Here is a 22893-nt window from a genome sequence, read left to right as displayed (position 1 = left end):
CCAGCCTGGGCAACAGAGCAAGACTTTGTCTCAAAAAAAAAAAAAAAAAAGAATGACCATAGCCATGATGCCCAGCCTTAGCTGGGGTGTCGGTGTAAAGGTATTCTTAAACAGTCTTGTCAAGTGCAACATGGTAGTTTTTTTTCCTCTGCAATTTGGCAAAAAGTGTCAAAATTTCAAAGTGCAAACCATTTCATTGATTTCACTTCTAAGACTTCCCTAAGGAAACAAACAAGTGCCAATGATGTAGAGCAGCGGCCCAAACTTTTTGGCACCTGGGAATGGTTTGGTGGAAGACAGTTTTTCCATGGATTGCCGGGTCGGGGGGCGGGGATGGTTTCAGGATGAAACAGTTCCACCTCAGATCCAGGCATTAGATACTCATAAGGAGTGCGCAACCTAGATCCCTCGCATGTGCAGTTTACAAAAGGGTTCACGCTCCTGTGAGAATCTAATGCCACCACTGATCTGACGGGAAGCAGAACTCGGGCGGGAATGTTCACTTGCCTCCTACTGTGTGGCTCCGTTCGTAACAGGCCACGGGCTGGTAGCAGTCAGTGGCCTGGAGGCTGGGGGACCCTTGCTGTAGAGTATATGGAGGATGCCCCTTGCATCATTGTTTCTAATAGCAGAGCATCTGAAACATGTGCAATCTGTCGGGGATGCTCCACCCAGAAAATCTTCACTTGCTGAAGTCCCTCAGCTTCTATGAGGGTCAGAAAATTACCTGAGGAAGCTATGGAAGGGGCGGGGAGAGCAGATTCTGGTGCCAACAGACTCCTTGCTCCAGAGCTTCCCCTTGGGTTCACCAGCTGACTGAAGCTGATATCCAGCCCAGAGACCACTTTCTTCCTTGGAGTTTGCTCCCTGCCCTTTCTGCTTCATTACACTTCTCTTCTCCTGAGAGCACTCCTTCAGCAAATCACGGGAACAAGAATCCCCATCTTAGGCTGTGCTTCTGGGGTACATGATCTAAGATACAGCCATTAAAAAGGGTACCTGTACTTATATTCACTGACCTGGAAATATGTTCATAATATATTAAGTGGATGTGTAATACTCATTTTTTTATAAAAGCCCAATGAACATGTTTTAAAAACACAACAGAAGAACAGATGTCAAACCATACATTCTGTACAGACTAATACACTGTGGAATTATTTTCTTAAGCGTGATAATGGTTTCATTTCCATGTAGGAGAATATCCTGATTCTTGGGAGTTGTATGCTGAAAGGGCGGAGTCTTTCTGCAGTCACCATCCCGACGCATTTCCAAAATATGGGGTTGGTGTGTGTGTGTGTGTGTGTGTGTGTGTGTGTATGTAGAGAGAGAGAGAGGTGCATGTCTGCATATATACACATATATGGCGGGGAGGAAGGGAGAGACGTAGGACCAGAGGACAAACATAGTGAATGCTGGTAATTGTTGAAACTATTAAAGGGCATATGGAGTTCATTGTATTGGTTTTTAAACTTTTTCATAGGTTTAAATGTATTCAAAATGTGGAAAAACGTTATCTTCTGAATGCTAGGATTACTATGATTTTAGCAATATCAGGAATTGTCGGACTTGGTGTCTCTGTTTTTGATTCTTGCACGTAAGGACTTTGTGTGCCTACACCTGCAATGCTGATGTCAATGTTTGTGACAAAGCTTGTTCTACCACTGTGGTGAACACTGACCCCAGGGGCACTGTACTCGGTGCTGGCTTGTGCCACCTACTAGGGCTGCATGTGAGCACTGCTTCTACTTTATAACTTTGACTTTAATAGTCTGTCAACTTGGTAGCTATATCTCAGCTGAACCGTGTACCTGGTAGCAGACTAATAATACACTTCCAGCATGAGCACACCCTTTGATCCAACTCTTCCACTTATAGGAACCTAGCCAAAGGAAAAAACAGCACATGTGCTGATACTAGCAAATCATTAGAGACAATCTCAAGGTCCAAAAATGGAGGCTTGACTTCAGAATCTTATGCAATCCATCAAAGTTGTACTGCAGAAATGTGTCAGCTAACAAAAAGATGGTCACAATATACAGTGAAATAAGTAAATTAAATAATTGTATGGTATAGCTGGGCGCGGTGGCTCATGCCTGTAATCCCAGCACTTTGGGACGCCCAGGCGGGTGGATCACTTGAGGTCAGGAGTTCGAGACCAGCTTGACCAACATGGTGAAACCCTGTCTCTACTAAAAATACAAAATTAGCCGGGTGTGGTGGCGCATGCCTGTAATCTGAGCTACTTGGGAGGCTGAGGCAGGAGAATCACTTGAATCTGGGAGGCAGAGGTTGCAGTGAGCCAAGATTGTGCCACTGCACTCCAGCCTGGGCAAAAAGAGTTAAACGCCATCTCAAAAAAAAAAAAAAGAAAAAAAAAGAAAATTGTATGGTATGAGCAAACTCTTTAAAAAATTACAATTATATCCACAGACTTGGAAGAACTTGCACTAAATGCTTAACTTTGGCTGTCTCTGGGTAGATGAAATTTTTGGTGTTTTGTTCTAATTGCTAATCTCTATTTTCTGACTCTTCTGTAATTACATGCATTGCCAAGCAATGAAAAAAATAATACTAAAAGTAGTTAAGATAGCATGATACTTAATAAAGAAATCCAATTATGGCACTTACTCATACTAAATTATAATTTAAGCATGGGGTTGCAGCATACCTAAGTGTCTGATTCTTCTTATGTGTCTACTTACAAGATGCAGCCCGCATTGTGGTCAAAACTTCAGGTTCTGGTCTTGGGGGAGCTGGGTTACATCTTGGCTCTGCCGCTAAGCTGAGTGACTTTAGCCAGCCTTCCTAGCCTCTAGATCTGTCTTCATCTGAGTAATGGGGATGGTAGTGATCATACTAAGCTTATGGCTTGGTTGCTGGTTACATAACACGTGGAAATACAGAATAAACTGCTTGGCATGGTGCCTAACAGTACTGTGCATTGACAGCTACGCTGTGCATCTTGCCTGGATGTTTTTTCAGAGGAGGGTGCAGGCAAGAGCAAAAGCAGCAGTCCCAGGCTATTCAGCTTCCACAAAGCCTCCTTATCTCCGGTTGGGAAGTACAGTTGCTGATTAACTGTGTTAACACAGCACAGTGCTCAGAAGGCCAAAGGTCAAAGACTAAGGTCTGAAGCTCCACAAGGAGGAAATATCCCTCCTCGTCATTACTGGGGGGAAAAAATTACACTTGTAAGCCACTTAGAAGGGAGCACCTTTATTTGGAAAACAGTAATTTCAAAATCATCTCCCGAACTCAGAATCGATGGGTCTGGGTAGATACCCTAAGTAAACAGGTGAAATCTTCATTAATTGTTCACTTATTAAGTAAAATTTTAAATTAACCGATTATGTACAGGAGTGTTTTTCACATTTCCTGATAAGAATCACTTGGAATGCCCTGTAAACACAGCTTCACTGGCGATTAATCCTATCAAATTGATTCAGCGAGTCCGAGATGGGCCAGTAATTTGGAAATTTTTATTTTTACAAATGCTTCCTGATGATGACCAAGTCCAAGAAAATTTGGTAAACAACGGAAAGTTATCTGGAACATAACTTTCAGTTTTCTCTGCAGTTTTTAAATGCTGAACTACTGATCATCCTAGAGATAACCCACTGAAAAGTCTTCTCTAATCCAGTTTTACAAAAGGAAAGTCTTTTTAACATATGGTTTGATAAAATGTTTTCCGAAGAAATACTTTACTTGCCTGTTTTCATTTCTGGCCCATCCGTTCTACTTCACGTTTTCTTGAAGAGTCCATCTTCTATGAGTTGAGGCATAGCAATCTAATCATTTTTAAAATAAATGGTTTCTTTTTTTTTTTTTTGAGACGGAGTCTCGCTGTTGCCCAGGAGTACAGTGGCGCAATCTCAGCTCACTGTAAGTTCCGCCTCCCAGGTTCAACTGATTCTCCTGCCTCAGCCTCCAGAGTAGCTGGGACTACAGGCGCCCGCCACCACGCCCGGCTAATTTTTTGTATTTTCAGTAGAGACGGGGTTTCACCGTGTTAGCCAGGATGGTCTGGATCTCCTGACCTCGTGAGCCGCCCGCCTCGGCCTCCCAAAGTGCTGGGATTACAGGCGTGAGCCACCGCGTCCGGCCAATAAATGGTTTTTAATTAAAGGATTGTGACATTTAATAGCCGTTGCTTGCTCTTGTCTTGCTCCCTTCTCTCTCGAAACTTGTTAAGAAATAACTCAATATTCTGGCTTTTCCACTTTAAATCTCATACTGACCAGCCCGTGTATGCCAGCCTCGATCTCATCGTTTTCTTTAACCGGTCCAACCCCCTTTGGCGTCCCAGTCAAGATAATATCTCCTTCTTCCAAGGTTATGATCTTAGAAACATAGCTGATGATGTAGGGGATGGAAAAAATCATGGAAGATGTCTCACCCTCCTGTCTGAGTTCGCCGTTGACCTTGAGCCAGAGCTTCAGCTTGTGAGGGTCAGGGATCTTCTCCTTGGGCACGAACGCGCTGACCGGGCAGGACGCCGTGAAGCTCTTCGCCAGAGTCCAGGGCAGCCCCTTCTTCTTGCACTCGTCCTGCACGTCCCGGGCGGTCATATCCAGGCACAGGGCATAGCCGCCCACGTAGTCCATGGCCGCGGCCTCGGGGACTGCGCGGCAGCGCTTGCCCATCACCACGCCCAGCTCCAGCTCGTGGTGCAGGTTGCGAGTGTACGCGGGCATGAGGATGGGCGAGCCCTCGGGCGCGTAGGCCGTGGACGGCTTCAGGAACAGCACGGGCTCGCTCAACACCGCGCTGCGCATCTCCCTGACATGGTCCGCGTAGTTCCTCCCCACGCAGACGATGTTCTTTCCCCACTCCCAGAAGCGGGACAATGGCCTGGATGCTGCCATGATTCCCATCAAGTGCCCCTGTAGTCACGTGGGCTGGGCCGGTCAGCTGATGCCTACGGCATCCCGGAGAGGACCAACTGCCTCGGAACGCTGTCCCCCGCAGCGACAGCCCGTTCCACCTCGCGATCTGCCAGGTACCCGGGCGGCGTGGCGCTCGGCCTCCAAGGATCCACTGTGCGGTGCCAAAAAAGAGGCAGAGGCTCGCGGCACAGCTCTCCCGGCGCAGCTCTCGGGCCGCCGCCACCGCTCCCAGGCCCGTCTCCCGGCCCGTGGCAGTCGGGGCTCGCGGACAAAACAAGTTGAGCGCGAGCGCGTTGATTGGTTGGCGGACGGTGCGAGGTGGACGCTGATTGGCTGAGGGCAGCGCGAGGCGGGCGCTGATTGGCTGCGACGCGCCGACGCCGGTGTTTTGCAGCCCTGGGCAGCTCGGCAGTCCAGCCCGCCCGGGTCATGGTGGTGGGCCGCGGGCTGCTCGGCCGCCGCAGCCTCGCTGCGCTGGGAGCCGCCTGCGCCCGCCGAGGCCTCGGTGGGTGCGGCGGGGCGGTGCGGGCCGGGGGACGCGGGCCTGGCGGGGCGGGCAGCGGGCGGCGCCGGGCCGTCGTTTGGCGACCGCTGACGCGGTGTCTGTTGCGCAGGTGCCTAAGGCCGCGCTTCGGGGCTCGAGCGGAGGCGGCGCAGGCGCTGAGGCTGGCGCAGAGCGGGCGCGGGGCCGCGGGTGCGGAAAGCGCTAGGTAAGCAGGGCCACGCCTGCGTCCGCCGCGGCCTCCACGCTCGGGCTGGGCCGGCCGCGCCCCTGACGCCTCCAGGGCATCGCGTCCTGCCCGGGCCGGCGCCGAGGAGAGCCTGGGGCGCGGCTCTAAGGCGCAGCGGGCAGGGCCCCGGGACGCCTGGCCCACCCCGCACCTGCTGCCCCGCTGCAAGGACCGCGGTCTCGCGGCGCCGCTTGCGGTGGTGGAGCTGCCCGCCCGGCGCCGGAGCCCCCCTGTCTGGGGACCCGGCGTGTCATTCGCCCGAGGTGGTCGCGAGGCCGGGCCAGGCCAGCGCCCCGGGCGGGTGCGCAGCGCAGGGCACTGGGCGGGCGGAGGCGCAGGCAGGGAGGCGTCCCTGGCGGTTTCCAGATCTCGCCGAAAGCTGTCAAGGCTCTGCAGGGGGTAGAATGTCGCCATTGCTAAGGAAAGGACATGGATTTTGAGGTCCTCAGAATTACAGTTTTAGGGACATTCATAAGGGTCCAGGCAGAGAGTTCCAGCGGGACTGTGTGCATCGGCACGGCGTGCGTGCCCCATTCTAAGGGAGGCCCCAGCCCCCGTATTTGGTGCCGCCGAGTTCAAGGGAAGCAAGATGCTGTGAAACTTCCTGATTTAAAAAAGAAGTGCAGTGACGCACGCCTGTCATCCCAGCACTTTGGGAGGCCGAGGCGGGAGGATCGCTTGAGTCCAGGAGTTCCAGACCAGCCTGGCAACATGTTGAGACCTCATCTCTACAAAAACTAAACAAAATCAGCCGGGCGTGGTGGCACACAACTGTAGTCTCAGTCACTTTGGAGGCTGAGGTGGGAGGATCGCTTGAGTCCAGGAGGTCGAGGCTGCAGTGAGCCTTGATCGCAGCACTGCACTGTAGCCTAGGGGACAGAGTGAGACCGTATGTCCATTTTTTTTGTTGTTTTTGGGGCCAAACCGAACATGTTTCTGGACTTGGCCCAGGCCCCAGGCTGCAGGTCTTTGACCTGTACAAAGTATTACAGTTACAAAACAGCAAGCCGGGAACATTTGTCAGGCAGTGCTGGGCTGAGTGATATGGAAAGGGAGTAAGGTTTCTGCTGGTGTTGGCACCAGCTGCGTCTTTCCTCAGAAATAAAGGCACCTCCCTGGGTTGTCAGCTTCTTCAGGAGGCTGTGATGGTCCCCAGGGGAGGCTGAGCGCCAGTTGTAAATGACATTTTCTTCGCCTGGGCAGTGCAGTGGCCAATCTCGGCTCACTGCAACCTCTGCCTCCCGGGCTCAAGCGAGTCTCCTGCCTCAGCCTCCTGAGTAGCTGGGACTACAGGCGCGCGCCAACACGCCCGGCTAATTTTTGTATTTTAGTAGAGAAGGGGCTTCACTGTGTTGGCCAGGCCGCTCTCTTAACTCCTGACCTCAAGTGATCCGCCCGCCTCGGCCTCCCAAAGTGCTGGGATGACAGGCGTGAGCCACCGCACGTGGGCAGTATTTTTGTTTGTAATGTTCTGCTCCTTGTTTGTAATGGAGCTCCTTTCCAGGAGGACGCCCGGCACTCGGAATCCTGTCGCAACCCTTCTGCACCCCACTTGCAGCCCCCAGCACCCACACTCTGCTTGGTGTGCTCCTTGGGCTGGGGTGGTACTGAGGCTAAGGGGAAGGGGAATATCACAGGAAGCTGCTCATATAGAAACCTTGGTATTATTGTTCCTGAGGAGAATGATCTGGAAAATGCCCAGCTGGTTGTCAGGCGGGTAATAGGATATCTTTGTGCAGTGATTGAAACTATAGTTTGGGCAGTTTCCCCGGCTGTGGAAATAAGGTCGGATTCCGCATTTCGATGGGCCCTGGAGACGCGTGTGTCTGTCAGTTGGTGGCTGCTGCCCATTTCTGGATCCCTTTTGGGAGAAGCCCCTGCCGTGGCACCTACCCCAGGACTGCACTGTCCTCTGCCACCTTCTGTGGTTTCTTCCCCGTGTAGAGCGGAACTGAAGGTATTGTCGGGGCCCCCGTGTATTGTTAGATTTAGTAGGAGTTTCATTGCTGAAAATATTTTTGCATTGGTCGACTGGGTGGCAGACACTTTTGTCCCTTGGTCACCCACTCCTCTCAGCTCCTGGGCCTTCTGGGCCCCTGTGGCAGAGTCCTTTGGGTCAGTTGGATGGTGGTTTTGTGTCCTCCACACTTGAATCTGGGGCAGTTGTGGCCAACTTTCCGTCTCAAAGGAACTGCTGATTTTTTTGCATATCTCACATTCGTGCTGTTCAAGAGCAAGTATTGTTTTTTTTTTTTTTTTTTTGAGACTGTCTCACTCTGTTGCCCAGGCTGGAGTGCAGTAGGGCGATCTTGGCTCACTGAAACTTTCACCTCCCGGATTCAAGCAGTTCTCCTGCCTCAGCCTGCCGTCAAGTATTGGTTCTTTCTGGCTAGAGGCTGAGAAGGGCTGTGAGTAACTGCATGGAACGCAGGCTCGCTTAGTCAGTGGTGGCAGCACAGCTTGCTGGAGGGCAGATGGCCAGGCGGGGGCACCCCTAGTCTGTGTTCCCTTCTTCACATTCTGTCCCTGAGTCCGGGGTGTGAATAATCCAGCACTGGCAGTGGTTCACCTCACAATCACAAGCTGGCCATCCTGTCCTTTTAGAGTTCTCAAAAAAGAAAATAGAGATCATAAGTCTGAAACAATTGATTTCCATGAATGTGAGCATGAGTTAGTTCCTGTGTTCTCGTCAGGGATATATGAAGATATTCCTTTTTTTTTTTTTTTAAGGAACAGGTTATTGTCTTGTCACCCAGGCTGGAGTGCAGTGGCACAGTCATAGCTCACTGCAGCCTCAAACTCCTGGGCTCAAGTGATCCTCCTGCCTCAGCCTCCGGGGTAGCTGGGACCACAGGCATGCACCACCATGCCTGGCTAATTTTTAAATTTGTAAAGACAAGGTCTTGGCTGGGCGCGGTGGCTCACACCTGTAATCCCAGCACTTTGGGAGGCTGAGGTGGGCGGATCACAAGGTCAGGAGATCGAGACCATCCTGGCTAACACCATTAAACCCGTCTCTACTAAAAAATACAAAAAATTAGCCGGGTATGGTGGCGGGCGTCTGTAGTCCCAGCTACTCAGGAGGCTGAGACAGGAGAACGGCGTGAACCTGGGAGGCGGAGCTTGCAGTAAGCCGAGATCGCGCCAGTGCACTCCAGCCTGGGCGACAGAGCAAGACTCCGTCTCAAAAAAAAAAGAAAAAAAAAAAAGACAAGGTCTTGCTATGTTGCCCAGGCTGGTCTCAAACTCCTGCCCTCAAGCAGTCCTCCCACCTCAGTCTCTTAAAGCGCTGGAATTCCTGGCAAGAACCACCATACCTGGCCAGAATATTCTTTTTCAAAGGAACCTAGAAAGGCTGGGAAGCACTGCAGCTTGCGCGTCCTGTTGTGGAGGGCCTGGCGTGGACGCCTGCTGAGTTGTGCTCTGTGTCTGCAGGTCCAGCCCTGCTGGGAGTTTTCTGCCACACAGATTTGCGGAAGAACCTGACCGTGGACGAGGGCACCATGAGGGTGGAGGTGCTGCCTGCCCTGACCGACAACTACATGTACCTGGTCATTGATGATGAGACCAAGGAGGCTGCCATTGTGGATCCGGTGCAGCCCCAGAAGGTGTGCATGGCTGTGCCTGGCTCTCCCTGCCCTGGTCACCCAGCTCGGAGTCCTCACCCCCGATGGGTTTCCTAACCGCAGTGTCCTTGCAACTTTGCCTAAGCTAAATGGAAATTAGTCTCCCGCCACTCTGTTAACAGGGCCCCAAGAAGGGTGGAGGCGAGAGGCAGTGACACAGAAAGCACTGTGCAGTACAGTCCTGGGCACTTGAGTCTTCTTGGGGGCTTTCTGCCCCTGCATGCTGCCTGTGGGGGTGGTGCCCTCAGAGCTGGAGGGGCTTGGAGCGGTCGTAGGTGGTTGCAAGAGTGTCAGGCTGAGCAGGAAGGAGAAGGTGCTTTCACTGGCTCTCCTGGAGCAGGGCAAGCCAGCAGGGTCAGGACGGGCCACGTCAGCGGCCCCTCATGGCGTGTCCTGGGTTCTGCTGGGCACCCTACCATGTAGGCCAGCAAGCCAGGCCTAGGAGTGTGACAGGCCTTTGTCCTTCCCCGGGGCCACTGCAGGTCGTGGACGCGGCGAGAAAGCACGGGGTGAAACTGACCACAGTGCTCACCACCCACCACCACTGGTAAGTGCCGCGTCTCACCTGGGGGTGTGGGACCTGGCTCACTTCTCGCCCCGGTGGGTTTAGGGACATCAAGGCCTGTCTCCCCCCACAGCTCTGTCTGCTTTGTGAGGACAGGCCCCCAGCAGACTTCTGAGAAAGACCCGGGACTCACCGTAGCCCCCAAGGGGCAAGTCTGGTGCTCAGTGACTCTGAGGCCCCGAGGGTGAGGGGAGAAGGCTACAGCCTTACCCTCAGGCCCCACCCCCTCGGCTCTCTCCTGGGCCATGCGGGCTTGTGCCCTGGCACGTTGGCCTCAATGTTGGGGAGGAAATGAGTCTACAGGTGAGTGGTTTTTTTTAAAAAAAAAAAAAAAACAAAAACAAAAAACAAGCAGCCAGCCGGGCACAGTGGCTCATGCCTATAATCCCAGCACTTTGGGAGGCTGAGGTAGTTGGGTCACTTGAGGTCAGGACCAGCCTGGCCAACACAGTGAAACCCAGTCTCTACCGAAAATACAAAAATTAACTGGGCGTGGTGGTGGGCGCCTGTAATCTCAGCTACTCGGGAGGCTGAAGCAGGAGAATCACTTGAACCCGGGAGGCGGAGGTTGCCGTGAGCCAAGATCGTGGCATTGCACTCCAGCCTGGGTGACAGAGCGAGACTCCGTCTCAAAAAAAACAAAGACAAGCAGCCATATCTGGAGAGGTTGGGTTTTTAAAAATCCTTGAAAATGGATGAATAAAATGCCCTCTATGGGTTCTAGGGCTGGCATTGCCTGCTCAAGGCCGTTGTTCGGCTTTTAGAAATTTTTGAGGCTCTTCAAAGCTAGAGAGACTTACTTCTTTTTGCCAAGCAAGCGCCCGAGGGCAACCGGCACCTTTCTTCTGAGCCAGGACCCGTCTGGCACTGCCCTAGGGCCTCTCAGCTGTGGCTTCCCCAGCCTCTGTGTTGGGGTGAAATGAAGCCTTTGGTCCTCTCCTTGGTGGTGGGAGCGCTGTGCTGGTGGCTTGGCCAGGGTTTGATGGAAGCGTCATGGTTCACACGCAGCTGGACTTAGGCCTGGAGAGTCTCAGGCTCTGTGAGTTGGGCCCCACGAGCCTCTTCGGGGTCATCAGAGGTGTCCGTGCAGGGACCTGGGCTTGAGGGGCGGTGCCTGCAGCCTCCCTGGCCCTTGTCCTGTGTGGCTGAGCTGCTGTCTCAGCACATTGGCCTGCCTGTCGTGCGAGGCCCCTGCTGCCACCATGCCTCCTCCTGGGATCCTGGTGGTGGCCTCTGTGTGGCTGCCTGGCGCATCACAGCTTGCTGCAGCTCCCTGCCTCTCCCGGCCTCGCCGCAGACGTCTCTTTCTAACACTGTGGTGCTTTTTAGTTCCCCGGCCCCTCTAACATTCATGCCAACATGTGAAGTCCTAAGCCAGGCCCTAGCTTCAGCGGGGTGGGGTTTGCTCACCGATGGTGGGTGGTGATGGGCAGACCAAGGCCTGTGGTGCCGCGCCCTCCTGAAGGGTGGGAGGGGCAGAGGGCAGCAGCCACCACTCCACCCTGTTATCTTGGGGCCCAGTGGTGCCAAGGCAGGCGGTTTCTGGTGTGGTTGCTGGAGTCTTCATGGGAGGCACACGAAGGAGTCTGTGATATCATGTGAGACCCGGGAAGGGCCCCTTCAACCGCCCCTTTCTGAAATGCGGGTCAGGCAGGCTCCCTTGGGGAAACCTGGGCGTGTAGGAGGCACCTCCACCTGCTGCAGCTGGCCCAGGCTGGCCTCCCCTGCAGACAGACCGCGTCTAGGGCCAGCTGCTCATCCCAGATGCACCCAGGTGATTCCCATGCTGAACAGTTTGATCTCCTGCCAGAGTGTCGGGCCACAAACTGGGCAGCACATCAGGATCACCTGGGGGCCTTCAAAAATCAAAAATCCACCCCCAGGCCACGCCCCAGACCCACTGCCCTAGGATGTGGGGGTGGGAACCAGGTGGTGCTTTGTAAAGACGTGCAGGTGGTAACCCCAGGCCCCCACGCTGGGAACCCTGGCCACAGGATCATCCAGGTGTCTGTGATTTGCTTCCTCGGTTCCCTTTGTGAGTGCAAAATAAGTGTTGCGTTTGACTAGGGTTTAAGAGCAGCAGGCAGCCCCTCAGCTCAGCAGGCAGCCCCCTCAGCTCAGCAGGCAGCCCCCTCAGCTCAGCAGGCAGCCCAGGTCTCCTGTTTGACTTCCAGGGACCATGCTGGCGGGAATGAGAAACTGGTCAAGCTGGAGTCGGGACTGAAGGTGTACGGGGGTGACGACCGTATCGGGGCCCTGACTCACAAGATCACTCACCTGTCCACACTGCAGGTAAGGAGTGAGCCCTGGAGGTGCTCCAGCGTGGCCCTGCCAGGAGCGTGGGGGAGGGGGGGTCCCTCCCCGCATTCTTTCTGCTCCCTTACCCCAGTGACCCGGGAGTGCTCTCAGTGGTCCTCTGTGGGAGCGTGGATGGTCTTCTCTGTCTAGGCACAAGGAGAGGAGTGTGCAAAACGCGGCTGTGTGCGGGGCTGTGAAGCAGGGCTCTGAGACCCTGGGGGGCGGGCCATGTGGGCAGGGTCTTGGTGCCAGAGCACAGCACACAGGTGGGAGGGCACTGCGAGGGGGTCTTCAGCCTTTTTGAGGGTGTGAACATTTTTGAAGTAAAGAATTGGGGCAGATTGGGACAGGAAAACAAAAGGCCATGTGTGGGAAGGAAAGCCGTCTTTCCTAGCCAGATGGCGAGCGTGGATTTGGCCCAGTTTTAAAGGAGGAAACAGGCCCCTTGGTTTTTTACACGCTCTTGTTCCAGGGTGGCCCTGCACTCGGGGCGCACCCATGGAGTGAGCGAGTCCCCCAGTCCCGTGGTGGGGAGCACCTGCCCCACCTTCACGGGCATTTCCCTCGGAGCTGAGGAGGCCCAGTAGGGCCCAGGCGGCGCGCCGTGACCCCGGGAGATGGCTCTCCAGGGTGTCTGGGAGCACACGCGGTCGCCTGCTTTGTTGAAGGTGGGGTCTCTGAACGTCAAGTGCCTGGCGACCCCGTGCCACACTTCAGGACACATTTGTTACTTCGTGAGCAAGCCCAGAGGCTCGGAGCCCCCTGCCGTGTTCACAGGTGCGTGTTCGGGTGTGGGTGGGGGCGGGGGTTCTTCGTGAAGACCCTGTGTCTCCTGCCAGGCAGGCTCACGGTGCAGCTTCGTGGCCTTCTCTGTTGCACCGGTGTGAGGGGGCCCAGGGGTGGGTGCTGGGGAGCCTCATGGTGGGGCTGGCCGATTCCTCCCATGATGGGTTTGGATCGTGGTCTGGAAGGAAGTTACGCTTGCAGCAAGGGCTGTGCTGGCGGAGACTGCTGGACAGCTGGGGTCCGGGCGGGTCCCACGGGAATGGAGTCAGTTTCTTCCAGCAGGGCGAGGGGTGGCTCAGCCCTGGGGCTGTGTTCCTTGATGCCATAGTGTGGACTCAGGGACCTGTGCTAGTCTGGGGGCCCTGCCTGCCTCCCAGGGTGGTTGCAGACCTGTGGAGCCACCTGTGGAGGTCATATGGCCGGGGGACGGCCTCACTGTAGGCCGGGCCCTTCATGGCTGCGGCCTTCTAAGGCAGTGTGGAGGCTGCTGGTGGTGGGGGCTGCCTCCCGTGCTTGTTACTGTGGCCTTGTCCCGACTGGCCTCACAGTGCGGGGTTTCACCCGGTGACTCGATGTGGGCATCGTACGGCTGGGAGGCCTCCTGGTGGGAGGTGGCAGCCCCAGCCTTGAACCCAGGTGGGAGTGACCCAGGGCCACACTCGGACCCCTGGGTGGAGTCAAACCAGGGGTGCAGGGAGAAGGTGTGGCCAGGGAGCCCCAGAGGAGGGCGGAGGGCATGGCGGGAGGGACGGGCGCCTCGCTGTGAGGGATAAGGCGCCTTCAGGCTGCAGTGCGCAGGGCTGGGGGATGAGCCTGGGTGGTGCCGGTGTGGGAGGGATGGAGTTGGGGACCTCAGATTTAGGATTCTTCTCAGGGCAGCGAGCACTGAGTCCCTGGGTCTCACCTGTGCCTCCTGGGCTGTGTGCCTGGCGCAAGGACAGCCCTGTGGAGCAGAAGCCCCAGGCCCCAAGTTCGCCTCTGTCTGCCCTTCCCTATCTCTGGGGACTCCATGGCCTCCTGCTGATCCTCAGACTCGAGGTCTAGGGCCCTTCAGGGGAACAGGCTCCCCACCGTCCATTCCCATCTCTCGTGCCCAGGAGGACTCCTGGCCTTGGCCTGTGCCCAGCACCGCTGCATGCTTCTCTGCCCCAGGCGGTGAGGAGAAGTGGGGCGGCCTCCACTGTGCTGGGTGCTGGGCACCCTCCTTTCAGGGGACTGCCCTGTTTCTGGGGCCGACGGCCACGTGAGGTCAGCGAGGCCAGGACAGCCGCGAAGCAGCAAGAGGAGGGCAAGCGGGGACAGAGGCCTGGGCAGTGATGGGGTGGGGATGCCGTCCTGAGGCCGAGGCCGGAAGGAGCCTGGGTGCGCCTGAGGTGCCCAGCGGTGTGGGCCGCATCTTCCGCCGTGGGTGAGAGGTGGTCCCGCTCAGCTCAGCCAGGGTGGTGAGACCTTGGTCACAGGGTGGCGCTGGCTGCTGGGGCCAAGGGAAGATGGGAGCCAGGCATGGGCCTGAGAGGGGCTGCTGCGTGTTTGGGGAGAGGGCTGGGTTTGTGAGGGTCTCAGAGCCACAGTTGGTGGGATTGGGGGCAGTGAGGGAGGAGTGACTTGGGTTTCGGGTCTGCACGGCCAGTTGGGTGGTTGGACTGTCAGCTGAGACTTGGAAGGAGATGTGGGAGCCGGAATGCAGGGGGTGCTGAGTCTGGGCAGCCGTGGCCGGAGGGCAGCCAGGGTTCGGGGCCTCGGCCTTGCCGGTGAGTGTCACCCTGCTCCTGGCCCCCTCCTGAGTCCTAGCCACCAGCCTCGAGTGGCCCCCACCTCGTGGCTGTCCTTGTTTCCAGGTGACACCTTGTTTGTGGCTGGCTGCGGGAAGTTCTATGAAGGGACTGCGGATGAGATGTGTAAAGCTCTGCTGGAGGTCTTGGGCCGGCTCCCCCCGGACACAGTAGGCAGCGCCTCCCTGCGGGCCAGGGTGTGGGGGGCCTTAACCAGGGCGGGGCTGCTCTCCCTCCTGGCACCCTCTCACCGGACACCCCCCCGGGGGCATCCAGGTCCCGTCCCTGAGGACTTTCACGGGTGGTAACAGCCTTCCGAGCTCACCTGTCACCTCTCTCCTCAGAGAGTCTACTGTGGCCACGAGTACACCATCAACAACCTCAAGTTTGCACGCCACGTGGAGCCCGGCAATGCCGCCATCCGGGAGAAGCTGGCCTGGGCCAAGGTGAGTGGGGCCGACACTGCGCGGTGCCTTCCTGTGGGCTGCTCAGGGCCGCTGTGCACAGCGGGGTCGCCAGAGTGGGTAGACACTCACACTCTGAGCCCAGAGAGCAGGCCTGGGATTCAGGCCAGTGTGGCCCAGCTCACCCTGCACGGCAAACCCAGGGGTTCTATCGAGATCCCTCTGCCTCGGAGGGTCTGGAGTAGGCCTCAGATGCTGCGTGTGTAAAAAGTGCCCAGCCTGTTCCCACATTCTGAGCAGTAGGGTCAGGCTGGCAGCACGTGGCTCTGCTGGCTCTCCAGGCCACAGAACGTGGCTCTGTGTCCAAAGGACTCTTATCTCCACGGTGGCCCCACGTGAGCCTCCATGGCGTAGCCCAGGCCAGCTGGGCCAAAGACTGCCAGGAGCAGGACGGGGTTCTCCGGGGGTGTGTTTCCCCGAATTCACTGGAAACGGTGTCACAAGCACGCACGCCTGGGTGGTCTCAGGCGTGGGCTCCCTCTGCTGAGTGGAGTGAGAGTCGCTGCCTCTGACAGGGTTGTTTTAAATAAATCACCTGTTTTTTTGAGCATCTTTTTCAATTTCTTAGAGTAGAGGTTAACATTATTTTACAATATTTACTCATACAAATTCAAGCTCTAAATCAGATGAATCATAAATACTCATCTTTTTTTTCTTTTTTTTTTAATTTTTTTTTGAGACGGAGTCTCCCTCTGTCGCCCAGGCTGGAGTACAGTGGCGTAATCTCGGCTCACTGCAACCACCACCTCCCAGGTTCAAGAAATTCTCCCTGCTGGCCGGGCGCGGTGGCTCACGCCTGTTATCCCAGCTACTCAGGAGGCTGAGGCAGGAGAATCGCTTGAACCCAGGAGACAGAGGTTGCAGTGAGCCAAGATCGCTCCACTGCACTCCAGCCTGGTGACAGAGCGAGACTCCGTCTCAAACAAAAAAAAAAAAAAAAAAAAAAATTCTCCCTGCCTCAGCCTCTTGAGTAGCTGGGATTACAGGCGCCAGCCAACACGCCCAGCTAATTTTTCTACTTTTAGTAGAGATGGGGTTTTGCCATGTTGGCCAGGCTCGTCGTGAACTCCTGACTTCAGGTAATCCGCCTGCCTTGGCCTCCCAGAGTGCTGAGATTACAGGCGTGAGCCACGTCACCTGGCCCGTGTGTCTGTCTTGAGTGGACAGATTGCAGTTTGAGGAATGTTGATGATTGCACTTGTGTAATCCCCTCCACAGTCCAGATGTGGAACTTTCCACTACCCCAAAGGCTCCTGTGTCCCTCCCATGTGGCGTCCCCGCCAGCTGTTGCTCTGCTGTGACCTCAGGTCACTTTCTAGTTTCCCATGAACAGAATCTCATTGCTCCATCATCTCTGTGGCATTCTCGGCCCCGCTGATGTTGGTGAGGGTCAGCCACGCTCTTTGCTTCTGAGTAGCCCATTGTGTGGAAATGCTACAATTTGTTTATGCATTTGTCTGTTTCCAGTTTTTTGCTATTTGAATAAAGCTGCTATGGACATTTGTGTACAAGTCTTTTGTGGACATGTTTTTATTGCTCTTGGATACTACCTAAGAGTGGAATTGCTGTGTTGTGTGGTTAAAGGTGTGAACCGTTTTCCAAAAATGGTTGTACTGTTCTACAGTCCCCCACCAATGCTTGAGTTCCGGGGCCTCCATGCTGTGCCAGCACTGCTTGGTGTTGTCGGTCTCTCCAATTTTTGCCATTCTGACTTGCCTGTGGTGGCGTCTCACTGCCTTTAAAATGTGGATTTCCCCATGATTAGTGGGGTTGACCATCTTTTCATGTGTGTCGGCCTTTGGATGCCTTCTCATGAAGTTTATGTTCAATCTTTTGTCCATTTTAAATATTGGGTTTGGCCTGTTGGGCTGCTCTTGTAAGAGTTCCTTATATCATCTGGAAACAAGTCTTTGTGAGATATATATAGATGTGTGTGTGTGTGTGTGTGTGTGTGTATTTATTTATTTATTTATTTGTTTGTTTTTTGAGACAAAGTCTTGCTCTGTTGCCCAGGCTGGAGTGCAGTGGCGTGATCTCGGCTCACTGCAAGCTCTGCCTCCCGGGTTCATGCCATTCTCCTGCCTCAGCCTCCTGAGTAGCTGGGACTACAGGTGCCCGCCACCACGCCCAGCTAATTTTTTGTATTTTTAGTAGAGATGGGTTTCACCGTGTTAGCCAGGAAGGTCTCGATCTCCTGACCTCGTGATCCACCCGCCTCGGCCTCCCAAAGTGCTGGGATTACAGGCATGAGCCACCGCGCCCGGCTGAGATATATATTTAAAAGTTGTTTTTCTCTCCCAGCTCATGGCTTGCCTTTTCATTTTCTTAACATTGTCTTTTGGAAAATAGTTTATAGTTTTGGTGAAGTTCCATTTACTTATTTTTTGTTTGTTTCTTTTTTTTTTTTTTTTTGAGACGGCGTTTCACTGTTGTTGCCCAGGCTGGAGTGCAGCAGTGCGATCTCAGCTCACTGCAACATCCACCTCCTGGGTTCAAGCGATTCTCCTGCCTCAGCCTCCCGAGTAGCTGGAATTACAGGCGTGCACCACCACACCCGGTTAATTTTGTATTTTTAGTAGAGATGGGGTTTCTCCATGTTGATCAGGCTGGACTCGAACTCCTGACCTCAGGTGATCCGCCCACCTTGGGCTCCAAAAGTGCTGGGGTTACAGATGTGAGCCACTGCGCCCGGCCTACTCAATTTTTCTTTTATGTTTCTTGTGCCCTTTCTAAGATATCTTTGCATACCCCTAGCTCACAAAGACTTTCTCCTGTGTTTCTTCCTAGAAGTCTTAAAGTCTTAGCTTTTATATTTACAAACAATTTACCGTGTTCCCTTTCAAGATGGTGTTTGTGTGTGGTGCGAGGTGAGGGTAGAGGTTCACCCTCTCGCAGTGTGATCCCGACGTGCTCAGCGCTGTCTGTCGAAGGACTGTCCTTTCCTCCCTGGATTGCCTTGGCACCTTTCTGAAAAGAATGGGCCCTCTATGCCCGAGTCTGCTTCTGGTCTCTGCTCTGTTTCGTTGGTCTCTATGACTTGCCACGGTGTCCGAGGACAGCACCTTGATGACTGTAGCTCTGTGCTGAGTCTTGGCACTGGTATGTGTGAATCCTCCAGTGTTCTTTTTCAGACTGGTTTTAGTTGTTTTAAGCCTGCTGCATTTCCGTTTTCAGAATCGTCTCGTGAACTTCTATGAGAAAAGCTAGCCTGGCTGCTGATTGGGACTGTTGTGATAACTGATGTGGCGAGAATTGCGATCTTAACATTGAGTGTTTCTGTGAGCTTTCCATCTATGAGTGTCTTTAGCTTTGCTCAGCAGTGTTTTGAAATGTGCGTGTTCAAGGTCTTGCACGTGTTACTAAATGGGTCCCTAAGCACTTCTGGTCATGATTATTTGTTGATACTAGTTAGAAATACAGTGGATGCATATTAACTTCCTGGGTGTCTTAGTCTGTGTGGTGTTGCTATAAAGGAATACTTGAGGCCGGGTGACTCATAAAAGGAGGTTTATGTGGCTCATGGTTATGCAGGCTATATAAGCAGCATGGCCTGGGCGTCTGCACCTGGTGAGGCCTCAGGCTGCCTCTGCTCACGGCAGAAGGGGAAAGGAGCTGGTGGGTGTGAAGCATGTGGCCAGAGGAAGGAGAGAGTGGGGGAGGCAAAAGGTTCTTTTAAACAACCAGATCCTGTGGGAACTAACAGCAAAAACTCGCACTTGGAGCAGGGCACCAAGCCGTTCACAAAGGATTCCCCCCATGATCCAAACACCTCCATTAATTGGGGATCAGATTTGAGCATGCATTTGGAGGGATGGACATCCCAGCCGCAGCCCCGTGTGAACACCCAGGAGAAGGGAGTGGCCGGGCTGGACGGGAGGTGTGTTTGACTTTTAAAGAAACTGCCAAACTCCCCTTCCCCGGTGCTTGTGGTGTTTGCTTTCCTGCTGGGAAGGCGTGGGCGCACCAGCTGGTCCCCGTCTTTCGTCTTTCGGCACGCGGTGGAGCGAGCCGCTTGAAAGGAGGTGCTGGAGCCCGGTCCCTGGTGAGAGGCCGCCTCCTGCAGGGCGCCTCCCATTCTGCCGCCTCTGGTTTTCTTAGCAGTATCTTTTGAGCAAACATTTTTAATTTTGATGGTCCAATAGATTCTTTTATGCTTCATTCTTTTTTGTCTCCCATCTAAGAAATCTTTGTTTATCCCAAGGTCAAAAAATTTTCTCCTGTATTTTCTTTTTGGAATTTGTATAGTTTTAAAACTTAGTATGAACTCCCACCCCCCAAATGTCTGCTGGATCTGTAATGATATTCCTGCTTCTATTCCTGATTTTGACAATTTGTGCTTTTTTTTTTTTTTTTTTTGAGACAGCGTTTCGCTCTTGCTGCCCAGGCTGGAGTGCAATGGCGCGATCTCGGCTCACTGCAACCTCCGCCTCCCGGGTTCAAGCGATTCTCATGCCTCAGCCTCCCAAGTAGCTGGGAGTACAGGCATGTGCCACCATGCCTGGGTAATTTTTATATTTATTTTTAGTAGAGATGGGGTTTTACCATGTTGGCCAGGCTGATCTCAAACTCCTGACTTCGTGATCTGCCCGCCTCAGCCTCCCAAAGTGCTGGGATTACAGGCGTGAGCCACTGTGCCTGGCCTGTCATTCTTTTTTTTTTTTTGGTTGGGGAGAGACAGCGTCTTGCTCTGCCGCCCAGGCTGGAGTGCAGTGGCACAATCTCGGCTCACTGCAACCTCCGCCTCCTGGGTTCGGGCGATTCTGCTGCCTCAGCCTCCCGTAACTGGGACTACAGGCCTGTACCATCATGCCTGGTTAATTTTTGTATTTTTGGTAGAGAGGGGGTTTACACCATGTTGCCTAGGCTGGTCTCGAACTTCTGGGCTCAAGTGATCCTCCTGCCTTGGCCTCCCAAAGTGCTGGGATTACAGGCATGTGCCACCATGCCCGGCCTCATTCTTTTTGATAGGTGTAAAATATACTATTGCGTGGGTGTCACCCATAAATCATTTTACCAATCCCAATAGGAGGGACGTTGAGAGTTTTCAACTCCTTTTGCACCCTGGAGTCCAGAACCCACACGAGGTGGAGCTCTTCTGAGCTGTGCTGCAAGGACTGACCTTATTTTTTTATTTTTATTTTTAATTTTTTGAGGCAGAGTCCCACTCCGTCACCCAAGCTGGAGTGCAGTGGTGCGATCTCGGCTCACTACTGCAGCCTCTGCCTCCCGGGTTCAAGCGATTCTCCTGCCTCAGCCTCCCAAGTAGCTGGAATTACAGACATGTGCCACCACGTCTGGCTAATTTTTGTATTTTTAGTAGAGATGGGGTTTCACCATGTTGGCCAGGCCGGTCTCAAACTCCTGACCTCAGGTGATCCACCTGCCTCGGCCTCCCCCAGTGCTGGGATTACAGGTGTGAGCAACCGCGCCCGGCCTGTCGTTCTTTCTTTGGGAGACAGTGTCTTGCTCTGCTGCCCAGGCTGGAGTGCAGTGGCATGGTCTCGGCTCGCTGCAGCCTCCACCTCCTGGGTTCAAGTGATTCTCCTGCCTCAGCTTCTCGAGTAGCTGGGATTACAGGCGCCTGCCACCACACCCGGCTGATTTTTTGTATTTTAGTAGAGATGGGGTTTCACCATGTTGCCCAGGCTGGTCTCGAACTCCTGAGTTCAGGCAATCCACCCACCTCGGCCTCCCAAAGTGTTAGGATTACAGGCGTGAGCCACTGCGCTCGGCTGACTGACCTTATTTTTCTTTAAATGCTTCGTACTTGGTAGGAAAAATAGCTAGAACATTAAAACTCGTTTTAATAGGTAACCTAAAAGCTTATGACAGTTTGTACTTCCTCTGTTTTAAAGGTCTCCTTAGAAGTGTTAACTTTGCTTCCCTCGTAGGAGGCAGAGGGAGATTTCTTAGGATTGAGACTGTTGGTGGGAACACAGGGAATATTTTAAAACATTCTCAGATTCTTTTCACCAGAAGGGAAGAACAGATTAGTGAGAAACCATCTTGGCATCCACCAGACCCCCGCTTGGTGCAGCTCTACCAGCTGAAGAGTCACTCACCGACACCACCGCCCATAGCGGGTGGGGAACCTCGGGGGTGAGGCGCGGTGGTCTTGAGCATGTGCGTGGGCACCAGCAGCTTCTGTCAGAGCTCTGCCCTGAGGCCCTCCTGGTGCGGCTGCGGTAGAAGGGCCGGGGCTGCGTGGAGACCCCGCTGTTGCCGCCCTGTGTTTTCCTGCTAACTGTTGGCCCCGTGGCTGGGTTTGCATTCTCCTCCCCCCGCCCCCACCCCCTCTGCCCTGGTCAGTGCTGGTCAGAAGGGAGACCATCTCCATCTCGAGAGGAGGTGACCAGCTGCGTGCCTGCAGGGGCTTGGGTGGCCTCCCCTGCTGCTGGTCCCTGTGCCCCTCCTCCCCGTGCTTGCTGTGAGGGTGCAGCTGTGGCGGTTTCTTTTCTGTGTCTCCTGCATTGCTGTTACCTCCATAACGTGAAATGTAAACCACGTGAATGAAAAGGAAGCTCCGTCCCTGTCGTCCTCTCCAGGCCGGTGCGGGAAGGCGGATGTGTGGCTCATCCCGGACGCTGGCTTCTCTTCCCTCTTCCACATGCGCACACCCGCCGGGCTCTGCTCACCTTGCCTTCTCAGCCTTGTCAGTCAGGCAGTGTCCTAAGGTTACCAGGAGGTGTTCTGAAGCATCTTTTTTGAGACGTGATGTCGCTGTCACCCAGGCTGGAGGGCAGTAGCACAGTCTTGGCTCACTGTAGCCTCGACCTGTGCCCAAGCGATCCTCCCACCTCAGCCCCCTGAGTAGCTGGGACCACAGGTGCCTGCCACCATGCCTGGCTGGTTTTTTGTATTTTTAGTAGACACAGGGTCTCGCCATGTTGTCCAGGCTGGTCTCAAACTCCAGGGCTCAAGTGATCCATCTGCCTTAGCCTCCCAAAGTGCTGGTATCACAGACGTGAGCCTCCGTGCCTGGTCTGCCATCCTGTGAAGTTCCCGTGATAAAGTGGCGCGTTTCTCTTGCAGGAGAAGTACAGCATCGGGGAGCCCACAGTGCCATCCACCCTGGCAGAGGAGTTTACCTACAACCCCTTCATGAGAGTGAGGTGAGGCCCAGGGCAGGTGGTGGGCGCGGGCCTCTCCCCTCTGGCAGTCCCACTGCTGCACACACAGCCGGTACGTCCGAAACCCCAGATGGCTGAGGCTGCCTTGGGGAGCTGTCGCAGGTGCAGCCGCAGAGCCCGAGCACTCTTCTTGGGGGGGTCCGGCCTTTCCTGGCACCTTGGCCGGGGTGTGAGTCCTTCTGGACCCTGGAGTTCAGAACCTGTCAGAAGGGGAGTGGCTGCCTCCTCCCCGCCCTCCGTGTCCTCTTAGGGCTGGGCTTGGCCAGCACGAGTCGCCTTCCTCTGCAGTGGCCCTGGCTCCTCGGGTGGGCGTGGCTCGGCACAGCCTGCAGCCCGGTGCTGGCCTCCGCAGGGAGAAGACGGTGCAGCAGCACGCGGGCAAGACGGACCCGGTGACCACCATGCAGGCGGTGCGCAGGGAGAAGGACCAGTTCAAGATGCCCCGGGACTGAGGCCGCCCTGCACCTTCAGCGGATTTGGGGATTAGGCTCTTTTAGGTAACTGGCTTTCCTGCTGGTCCGTGCAGGAAATTCAGTCTTGATTTAACCTTAATTTTACAGCCCTTGGCTTGTGTTATCGGATGTTCTAATGCATATTTATAAGAGAAGTTTAAAAAGTATTTATTCCCATAA

At 54.5% G+C, this 22893-nt stretch overlaps 2 protein-coding genes across 6 annotated transcripts in view; one reads left to right on the top strand and one right to left on the bottom strand.

Moving 5' to 3' along the window:
- LOC112204129 (acylpyruvase FAHD1, mitochondrial) overlaps window positions 1–4892 on the bottom strand; it is a 10003-nt gene extending 5111 nt beyond the window's left edge. Inside the window, exon 1 of one of the 2 annotated variants that reach the window (XM_054668685.2) lies at window positions 4242–4892. In XM_054668685.2, coding sequence (XP_054524660.1) covers window positions 4242–4877 — 636 coding nt within the window. In that variant the 5' untranslated portion in view covers window positions 4878–4892. Of the gene's footprint in view, window positions 1–3203 lie in introns of those variants that run through there. The other variant, XM_024350078.3, reaches the window with a different exon arrangement.
- The window catches only part of HAGH (hydroxyacylglutathione hydrolase), a 23899-nt gene extending 1006 nt beyond the window's left edge, over window positions 1–22893 (top strand). Inside the window, exons 1-10 of one of the 4 annotated variants that reach the window (XM_016929184.4) lie at window positions 5253–5394; window positions 5504–5599; window positions 9056–9228; window positions 9729–9793; window positions 11986–12103; window positions 12778–12886; window positions 14734–14837; window positions 15012–15113; window positions 22164–22243; window positions 22614–22893. In XM_016929184.4, the coding sequence (XP_016784673.2) occupies window positions 9124–9228; window positions 9729–9793; window positions 11986–12103; window positions 12778–12886; window positions 14734–14837; window positions 15012–15113; window positions 22164–22243; window positions 22614–22713 (783 nt within the window). In that variant the 5' untranslated portion in view covers window positions 5253–5394; window positions 5504–5599; window positions 9056–9123 and the 3' untranslated portion in view covers window positions 22714–22893. Of the gene's footprint in view, window positions 1–5165; window positions 5395–5503; window positions 5600–7551; window positions 7578–9055; window positions 9229–9728; window positions 9794–11985; window positions 12104–12777; window positions 12887–14733; window positions 14838–15011; window positions 15114–22163; window positions 22244–22613 lie in introns of those variants that run through there. The other 3 variants (XM_016929183.4, XM_063796453.1, XM_016929185.4) reach the window with 3 other exon arrangements.

Source organism: Pan troglodytes, chromosome 18 (assembly GCF_028858775.2).
Source record: "Pan troglodytes isolate AG18354 chromosome 18, NHGRI_mPanTro3-v2.0_pri, whole genome shotgun sequence".
NCBI classification, from domain to species: Eukaryota; Metazoa; Chordata; class Mammalia; order Primates; family Hominidae; genus Pan; species Pan troglodytes.
Note: the sequence above shows the minus strand (reverse complement) of the source record. Positions and strands in the feature narration are given on the sequence as shown.